The following is a 9549-nucleotide window of genomic DNA, read 5'->3' as shown; positions in this document are numbered from 1 at the left end:
AAGTGGATCGTAAGAGCACTATATCTCGCAGACAGGGTTCTTTCTGGTTTGAGAACGCTCTATAGACAAACGCTTATCACCCGGGCAAAAAAAAAAAAAACTGCCGAGTCATTGGGCTGTGGAAACGGCGCCTCATACTTGCAGAAAGAGAGCTATTGCGCAAGCGCAGACCGCCCTTCCAGAGCGGCAAAGGCGGCAGTCCACAGGAGGCGATTATTAAGGCGAAAGCCTTATGGTCTCATCGTTCAGTCGACATTCGAAGTCCTAGAGCGAAAACACGTGGGCGACATGAAAGGTACCAAAACTTTTACGTGGCCACTCAGGCGAATTAGGGACAATAAAATTAAGAAGGATGACAAAGCAAATTAAGAGGAATCAAAGTGAATTAAGAGAACTGAAGTGAATTAAGGGCAATTAAAGAGAAGTAAGCGTAACCAATGGGAATGAAGAAGGACTATAAAGCGAATTAGGAGGAATTAAAGTAAATTAACAGGAATTAAAGTGAAGTAGGAGTAATCAAAGCTAATTAAGATAATTAAAGTGAATTTATAAGAATCAAGGCGAATTAAGATGATGACTCAGCACATCGAGAAGGATGACTCAGCACATTGAGAAAGATGACTCAGCACATTAAGAAGGATGAGTCAGCATATGAAGAGGGGGGTCTGTCTTTAATGCATCGGCGCCTGGGCTTTCGCCTTCGAGTCATCTTAGGGATAACGCAAGAGACCCTGTGAATTTTGGAAAGGTCTTTGCTTCATCCTACGCTGAGCCGCAGCTGACGCTAACCCAGCCAGCGCTGGGAACGTGTCGCTAAGGTCACGCGACACGCACTGAACTGACTGTAGTCACTGAGAGCTTAAGAGGGGGCGGTCATAGATTCTTATTGGCTAATGGCTCAATCTCATTGGCTGCGTCGTGATAATAACCTGCTCGGGGCTTGCCGCGGTCTGCTCTCCTGAAGCTGGCAGTGCTTAGAGAGAGGAGCGTCGGATGAGGTCCATCCTAAGCTGGAACCCCAATGTTTGCAACGATTTGTACTCAGGAACCCTAAAATATCTCCACTACCTCGCACGCAGTACATGCTTCCTCGTTGATGGTTTTCCTTTTTTTTTTTTGGCAGACTAGGAAAATAAATCAGAACACGTGCCTAGCGGTGAGAAACCGTTTGAGGAATGAATTGAGACCTTGTACAGACTCTCTCATTAATACGATCGCAGCTGCCAGCTTGCCGCGAAAAATGCATCTAGCCAAATGGATTTCGTTCTTGTTGTTCCGCATGGCTACATCTGTCGTCGTTGGCGGCAGCAACGGTTGGCGCCTTCGCTGAGTGGCTCCGCTGAACCGGCAAAATGCGGTTAATCTAAAGCGGCACTCCTACGCATTTCACCTGTCAAAGGAGTAATCCATTAGGTCTGAAAACGGTTGGCCTTATACGCGTATCTCGGGCATTCCGTAGCCGCGAAATAAACAAAAAGTTGGCCGCGCCGGAGTCACGGAAACAACGTGGAATCACAGGGAAGAAAAACACTTTGCGTATTTGTGCTCTCGAGTGGACGTTAAATAATAAACTAACTCGTTCGTTAAGAGCCTAACACTTACGTAGAAGACGCTGAATGTCATAGCGAGACTACGGCTGCACTCCCGAACGATTATTTACAGACTCCTCCTGCCAGCTGGGACTGCTTTAGTTATTGCTTTACGTTTTAACACATTTACGGCAGTGATGCATGTACATAATATGAATGTTGGCTCGTATTAAAATTCGGTGTTATGGATGGTGATTTCGACTGCCGTTCGGTGAGATCACTAACTTGAGGGGTTGCACTGAACATACCGTTTTACCACGTTTACCGTATATACTTCTATCCTCGCCATTCGCCGATCTACTCTATTGATTGGAGCGATTCACTCTGTCAAACACTTTGCAAGAAAGTACAAGCTCCAGATTTTTTTACAATCACTTGCAACATAAGGTCTGCAGTAGAAACTTACTCCGGCGCGACTTTCCATAGCACTTAAGGCCCGTTCACACTCTTGCGACCGAGTTAGACTGAGAGAGACGAGACCGGTTTTTAAGCCTCTTGCGACTTCTTAGGACCAGCTCCGCTGCATCGCATCCGGTCCTAAGAAGTCGCAAAAGGCTTAAAACACGGTCTGGTCTCTCTCGGTCGAAGTCGGTCGCAAGAGTGTGAACGGGCCTTAAGGCTCTCGCGCAGCCAGAACTGGATGGAGGGCGAAGGACCCGTGCTGGAGGCAGAGCTTCTTTTGCAGCTGTTAAGTTCAAACATACTACATAGTCACTGACAATTAACTATTACAACGTAAGGGCGCGAGGGAGCTGGTGTATACTGGTCATCTTCTCTTGGTTTCGTAATTCCCCAGTCTCGGGTTGCTTGAAAATGTTCACTGAGATCTTAAGAAACGCAGGGCGTAGTGTCAGTACTGGTCACCCTACACTAATACAAGATACGCTCAAGCGGCAACCATTTTCCTCCCCGATTACACCGCCGAGAGATGGCACTAGCGGACGCCGTGATCAGAGCGCTCTGCGGAAAAGACACGCATATAATAAAGCTTTTGTATTCGGAGGAGACTACTGAGGATTCAAGATACTTAATGTCCACTCACGCCAAATATGACGCACTGCTTGAGCAAGAGGGCTTCATATGGAGAGCCCCTATTACAGAGACAGACCACCAGCACGAACGGGTTTCGTGGTTTTTATGGGCCACGTTCGCAATGCGAGCCGCCATGAGGTGCCGAAAGCCTTGGTCGTCTGCGAGAGCCCCCGCCTTCCCGCCTGCTTTCCTCTTCGCCACGGCAAAACGCAGCGCATGCGCACTTGACTCCAATCTTCGCAGGAGGCGTCCGCCATTACATTGCAAACGCTCCCCATGGTTTGAGATGGGCCCCCTCTTCAATCTGGGCTCTCTAGCCTCATACGCGGAAGCTAGCGTCATCTATCTTTCAAGAATCCAGCTAGTTGTCGACTCCAGACGGGGCGACGCCACCTATCGGAAATGAAGTGAAGGGGAGAAGGCGGGATCTACCACGTATCCACACAATGATGATGATGGTGATGATGATGACGATGATGATTATGATAATGAAAATGATTATTTGCACTTCTCTTTAAATCGGGCGGTCCCACGGTGTCTGCGGCGTAGCTTGTGGGGCTTACGTGGCCCCTTTTTTAAATCCTTAGTCACCGATTTTCTAGTCGTCTCTTGGTGTCTTCCACCACACCCTCCCTCCACCCTCCGTTAACCTTCGGCATAGGGTCAGCACCGTTGACGTTGTTTTTGCGTGCAGATGACACAGGCTCCAGAACAGGCTCAGAGCCCAGCGCCCCCGCCAGAGAGCGCTTTCGGGCTGCCTGCTTGCACTCCGCTCATGGTGCCGGTTGCAGTCCGACGGAAAACAACAGTACATGTTCGAGCGTTTCATCTGCTTCAACACACACTCGATACGCTGCTGATAGACACTATTGTGTGGTCGTGGCGCCCATGGCACTCCTGGGTTCGTAGCACTTCTGCCAGCACTTCCCAGAGAGCTTTAAAGCTGTCTAGGAGGTGCTCCCGGACCTCCTGGACAGCTTTGTCATGTGAGGTAACGTCCGGCCTCCCGGACGTTACGTCACATGACGTGACGTCCGGGAGGCCGGCATGGGTGCTGATTGCATGCGATGCGAGTGCCGCCTCAGCGTTCGCGTGTGACTATGATCGGAAACAAGTCCCTCGCGAACGCTGACGCGGCACTCGTATCCAATCAGCGCCCGTGCCGGCCTCCCGGACGTGACGTCATCTGACGTTATGCACAGGCTTTAAAGCTGTCTAGGAGGTGCTGCTTCTGCACGCGCCTTGGAGAGCGCACGTGAAGCAAAAACTGGCGCCGCCTAGCGGCAACAATGTGCAGCAGGGGAGCGGGGAGAGCAACGAGGATCAGATGCACGCCGTTGAAATCGGGAATCGTTCCGTCTTTCACAAACCCAGGCAAGTGTACATTATCACCCCCCTTGTCTCCGACAACAGGAGGGCGTTGGGGATTCGCGAGCATCTTATTATCACCCCGCAATCAATAATAGTACGGCTTCAGCAGATAAGATTGACGAAAAAATCATGAAGCAAGAAGCATGAACATCACGTCGCGTCCTGTGTCTCTTAAGCTATAAGGGACTATAGTGAAGTATTTGTAAAGTCTTCCTGCAATAAAGGTACCAAGTGCGGTAATCTGAGATGGTACAGTGGCGTTCAGGCCGGAGCGGTAGAAATGGCACAATGGGAGCTCCGGCTGGGTTAAGTTGTTAAAATAAGCGAAGTGGACTGGTACGTTTCCTGTCGTTGCAGTGTGGCAGTACGTTTCATGGCCCCAGAATTATGGAGGCAGGCCATGCGGTATTTCATCCTCTTCGGCTAGCACCCGGCTGTTTGAGCTCATATTGCTGTCAGATGTACGTGCCATTGATTCTTTATCCCTGGACAGACAAGCACGGCCTCGTCTCCTGTTTTTTTTTTTTTTTTTTTTGACAATGGGTGGGTTGCTTTATGATGACCGGCTTACTCTAAATACAACCTCCTAGATCAGCGAACGATACGCGTGCTCCGTGCCGCTAAGCCGCCCTGGAAGACCCAATTCCAAGCCCTGACATTAAAAGATCTGGCAACCTCCGCCCCGATAGCGGACGGTGTACTGTCACGCAGCCAAAGCTCTTCGCCCAGAGATTCCGTGGCTGTCACAACTGGCATCGTCTCTTTCTAACGGGCGGGGCCATTCCTGTTTGATATGCCGAGGTCTGGGCGGTCCATGTGGCCCGATTCCTGATTTGATTTGTTCCAAGCTTTACTTCTGCTCTTGTTGTTCCGACTGTTAATGATCGATGATAGTAGCACAGTGCACCCAGTAATCCTTGACGGTAAAGCATTGAGCTGAGTGTCGCAAAATTGTGTGATTCACAGCATATGTGGAACAAAATTGCTGCCGAAATTATTCTACAAAGACAGTACAGAGTGTGACATGATTACTGTTAAAATTCGCGCTTTTTGTCATTTAACTTATGCAGTTTAGTGCCTAAGAAAAAATCTTATTCACTGCGCGTTGAGGTACTTTTCAACATGCATCGAATCCTACTATATAGTTGTTTGGAAACAAGTTTACAGATTTGGGGATCATTTGTTTGCAAACAATAGGGAAGTTAGGTTATAAAATAACAATCTCATTAACAAAGTAGAAAACATAAAGATGCATTCATTAGACATATTCTAGCGCGTTCATCATAGCACATGTTCAAAACAGGATCTCATTTGTCGCCTGCTAAGAACGGGAATCTTAATGAACGTCGTGAAATCTTTGAGTTAATTTGTACCAGAGTACAAACAGCAGAGCAGCAGACTCGGTTATAGCATCATCGATCTGCTCAATCGTTGCCGATTAGAATAAGTCCCCACTCGCAAAGGAGCTTCGCACAAAATTGCCGAAGTACATCCCCAATCGCATCAGCGGCCCCCAGGTTCCTCTAAGAATTATGTAAAGTCCTCATAATCCAACTTCCGAGGACGCGCAGACGCAACAGACAGCAGGTGAAAAGTAAAACTCGGACGCTTCGTATCGAATCTCCGGCCTGGTCAACTTCACATCCTCCCTACCCGAAACACCCCCGACTCTCCTCCATCATCCTCCTGTTCCTCCTTCCCCGCTTCCTCATCGGTAATTTGTTCTGGCAGGGCCCGGATTTAGTGAGAACGCAGACCTCCCTCCTCCTCCCTCACTCATCCTCCTGATGCATCTCGGCCGGAGTTGGCCTGGTAGAGTCGGGACGTGCCCCAGGAAAGAGAGTCGAGGGCATCTGACGCCGCGGAGAAGGAGAATTCGTCGCGTGGTCCGTTCTCTCTTCGGCTGGGGCCCTGCTGCAAGGTCATCGCAAGGTCATCGTTATTTCGGGCAAGCCTCCCATCGGGAGCAATTTGGCAGGCGCCCAGAGGTCGGTGTCCGAAGCGTTCCGAATCATTGCCTTGGTTCGCGTGCGGAAGGGGCCCTGCACGGCTTCTCGTCCTCCCCCCAGGATCATTGGAGGCTATCGGAGACGTCACGCCGTCCAAATGGCATCGTGGCATCGCGGCGTGTAGTACCAGACTCGTAACGCGTTGATTGTTACTCAATATTTTTATTTTTTTCTAGGGAGGGTAACGAAGTCACGACTTCGTTACCTTTTTACCGACACGAACGAGTAAGGAATTTCAGTTCCTCTTTGAGTAACATGCAATGATGTTTAGTCACTTCCTAAGGAGAACTTGAACAACTGCCACCGTCCCTTCACTGCGACGCACGCTGAAAGTTTTAGTCACTATCCAAAATCACCAAAAAGTAAAGCCAGGACTGGCATCCGCAAATGAACAGTACACCCTCACCTATTTCTGGTCATGTTAACTCCATTCAGCTGTTCCTAAGTGTTGACCAAACAAAATTATATTGATCTGTTCGGTTGACATTTCACTGATTGGTTAAAACAAACAACTTCCCTGCTATTTTTATAGCGTGTACAAATGTATAATTGATGTTTTTTTGTTTGTTTTTCGCTTCGGTGCGGTGTGCTGTATTTTCGATTTTACATTCCTTGCCCCCCCCCCCCCCCCCCCCTTATGTAATGCCCATTGGGCCTTTAAGGGTCGAATAAATGAAGTAAGGCTTTATTTTTTTTTTTTGATAAAGTAACGCGTTCCTATTGGGACTTTACAATGAGTAACACGCTTTATTTCAACGAACCTTTGAACGCTAATTAAGTAATTTAGTAAGGGTTGCCCGTATGGTACGTGTCTTAGGTTGTGCTTGAAGCGGTAATCTCTGGAATCTTTCGGCAACCGGCCATTAGCTGCCTAATATTTTGGCAACATTTTGACGCTACGGTCGCCGTGTCATTACCGTTCCCACTAATAACCGCAACCAGGTTACAGTTTCCGCAAACGTAACAGCTTTCTCCTCTGCTACAAGGGTGCTCCGACGCACCTCTCGTATGGAGATATATGCTTTCTCGTAATTCAGACCTGTTCAGTGGTGCCGACTAGATATCGGTAACACTATTGCGAATTCGACTGCATATAGCCATTTTTTTAAATTCAAGCCTGGAGCTTTCTTTTTTTTTTCTTTTGTTGCTAAGTTTGTGTTTTGAAAAACTGTATTGTACCTTATTGTTACAGGTGACAAGCATGGACCAAATCTAGGCGGCGATGCCGGGTACGTGACACGGCACAATGTAAGCAAGAAACAGATTGTCCAGACGCGGGCCGTTCGTTGATGGCATCCAAGAAGGTGATCGTCATGGACGTGTATAAGGACGCCGACCTGTGCGATCCGCTGGCGGAAGGATGCAACCCCGGAGACCAGAGTCCACCGCCGGCCCTTTTAAAGCCTTCGTCGCCGGGCCCGAAAGACTTCGTGACAGTCGTGTCCGTCGAGGACCCCGGAGGGCCGCAGCCCGAACCCGACAACTTCGTGACGGTACTCGAGGTGAACGAGGCTTCCAGCGGCGTTGAGGAAGTCCTGGTATACCGCCTTCCGGGAGAACGACTCGGCATGGCACTCAAGTTCGTCGGCGGAACCACAGCGGGCGACAATGTCTCCCGCGTCTTCATCCAGTCCATCACGCCGGAGAGCCCGGCTTCGCGGGCCCAGTGGAAGCTTTCGCCCATCAAGGAAGGCGACGAGATCCTCGAAATCAGTGACAGTGCCGTGACCTCGATGACCCGCCTGGACTGTGTGACCCTGCTGAGGGACTCCCCGGTATGCATCAAGCTCTTGCTGCGGCACCAGGCTGACGCTGCTGGGAGACCCCGGAAGAACCCGCCCCCGCCAATCCCGCCGAGGAAGTCGTCCATCGGTGCCGCCGTCGTGAACGAACTCCCACTGACGCCGACGACGAGCGTCCGACAACACGTCGAACTGTTTGAGAAGCACGCCAGTGGCTTGGAGAGGACACCGTCGCTCAAGAGGCCGTCCATCCCCCCGCCTCTTCCACCGCGCCGGCCCAAGTCGAGTTGCTCGGAGGAGCAGCCGGCGACACCGTTCCCCGGCATGTCGGTCAGCATGAGGCTGCCCGGATGGGAAGAGCTGATGAGAAAGAGGGGTGGAGGGGGCGACAAGGGGGACCGGCCCGTGCAACCGGACCTCTATGTCGACCTCCTCGCAGAGGAAGAAAAGAAGCTGCTCGAATGCGAATCGGATGACACCGGTAGCTCTGTGTCCACCGTCATCGAGAAGTTTTCCAGGGCGAGCACGGCCAACTCGAGTTTCTCCGAACACACCAGGCAGCAGTCGCTCGATAGGCCCCTGCACACATTTGACCTTGAGAAGGTACTGAGCCCGTTTGAGCAGCTGGAGAGGGAGTTGGATGGACAGGAAGAGACCTGCGTCGACGATGACGAGCAGGACCTCGATTTCGTTGACGATCCTGGCATCCTTAACGACGGAAAGGACGCGCTCTGCGATGTCTTAGGGCTGCCGTCCGCAATAGCCCCACCGGAATCGTTTCAAGACCTGTCCTCGTCGCCGCAGCACCCCGTCAATGGAGACTTGTCGAGCGAGCCCGAGACAGAGTGCCGTTTAACTTCAGACGAAGACCAAGAGTCCAGAGCGGAAACCTTGTCTCCGCTCGAAGAGCAGGAGGAATGCTCCGACCAGGACGGCTGCGCGGAGCCTCAGCGTGAAGAACCCGGGAACAGAGACCTCCATGCAGCCGCGGCCATGGCATTGGATAAGCTTTTGCAGCTTGAATCTGCCCCTACATCTCTGACACCAAGATGCATAAGTTCGCGACTGCCGATTGAAAAAGAAATTTCGCTCTTAGACGTTCAAGAGGCGTTTTTGCGCACGAAAGAACTTGACGATAAACCCATATTTGATGACAATGCCGTTCTACAACCCGCAGAAACAATCGGCGAACTTATTTCCTTTGCCCGCGTAACAACGACTCAACAGTATTCCAGCTCGACTGTAGTCTCTGTCAATCGTCACGAAAACCCGAACATAAGCAGCCGAAACAACCGCGATTTTGTCTGTAACCAGAAACACCCGGCAAGCCCCTCTTCACCAGAACCTGCAAGTCCTTTTCGCGGCGACCGCCTCGTTGCGATTTCGCCCCATCAAGGCTACAGTCAAGACGACTCTATGCGCAACGTCAGTCCCTTTGATAGAGACCACGAAATCTTCGAGAATGACAACCGGACTTTCCAGAGCACAGCCTGCGTCTTCGTGGCACCAAGGAGCAAATCGGAGCAGCGCGGGATCACGGGGTCGAGCGTGGCGACTGAGGGAGGTAGCGCCTCGCACGCCGGGTGAGTTGTGAAAGCCGCTCTCCTCCCTCTCAGCTCTTTCTTTCATGGCCTCCTCTCATTAATCTTTCGGTGGCTTTGCGTAAGTCTAAACAAGAGCACCGCACTTGGGCACTAGCAGCCGTTACGGGGTCAAGCGGTGGGGTCGCCAAGTGGACAGTTAGCTTAGATTCTCCGAGCGAAGACTGGGCGTTTACCAAGTCCTCATTGTGATCTTGAGCGTTGT

At 50.8% G+C, this 9549-nt stretch overlaps 1 protein-coding gene across 1 annotated transcript; it reads left to right on the top strand.

The window, feature by feature from the left end:
- Positions 1 to 7290: 7290 nt before the first annotated feature.
- Positions 7291 to 9330, top strand: LOC121047720. Its single transcript, XM_040503186.2, has one exon. It carries the CDS (start codon positions 7291 to 7293, stop codon positions 9328 to 9330), a length of 2040 nt encoding a protein of 679 aa, XP_040359120.2.
- The last annotated feature ends 219 nt before the right edge of the window (positions 9331 to 9549 follow it).

Source organism: Ixodes scapularis, unplaced genomic scaffold (genome assembly GCF_016920785.2).
Source record: "Ixodes scapularis isolate PalLabHiFi unplaced genomic scaffold, ASM1692078v2 PGA_scaffold11__112_contigs__length_91849675, whole genome shotgun sequence".
Taxonomy (NCBI): Eukaryota; Metazoa; Arthropoda; class Arachnida; order Ixodida; family Ixodidae; genus Ixodes; species Ixodes scapularis.
This window is presented reverse-complemented; position numbering and strand designations above follow the sequence as displayed.

Coding starts and splice junctions, on each gene's coding strand:
- LOC121047720 (XM_040503186.2), top strand. CDS start 7,291: ATGGCATCCAAGAAGGTGATCGTCATGGACGTGTATAAGGACGCCGAC.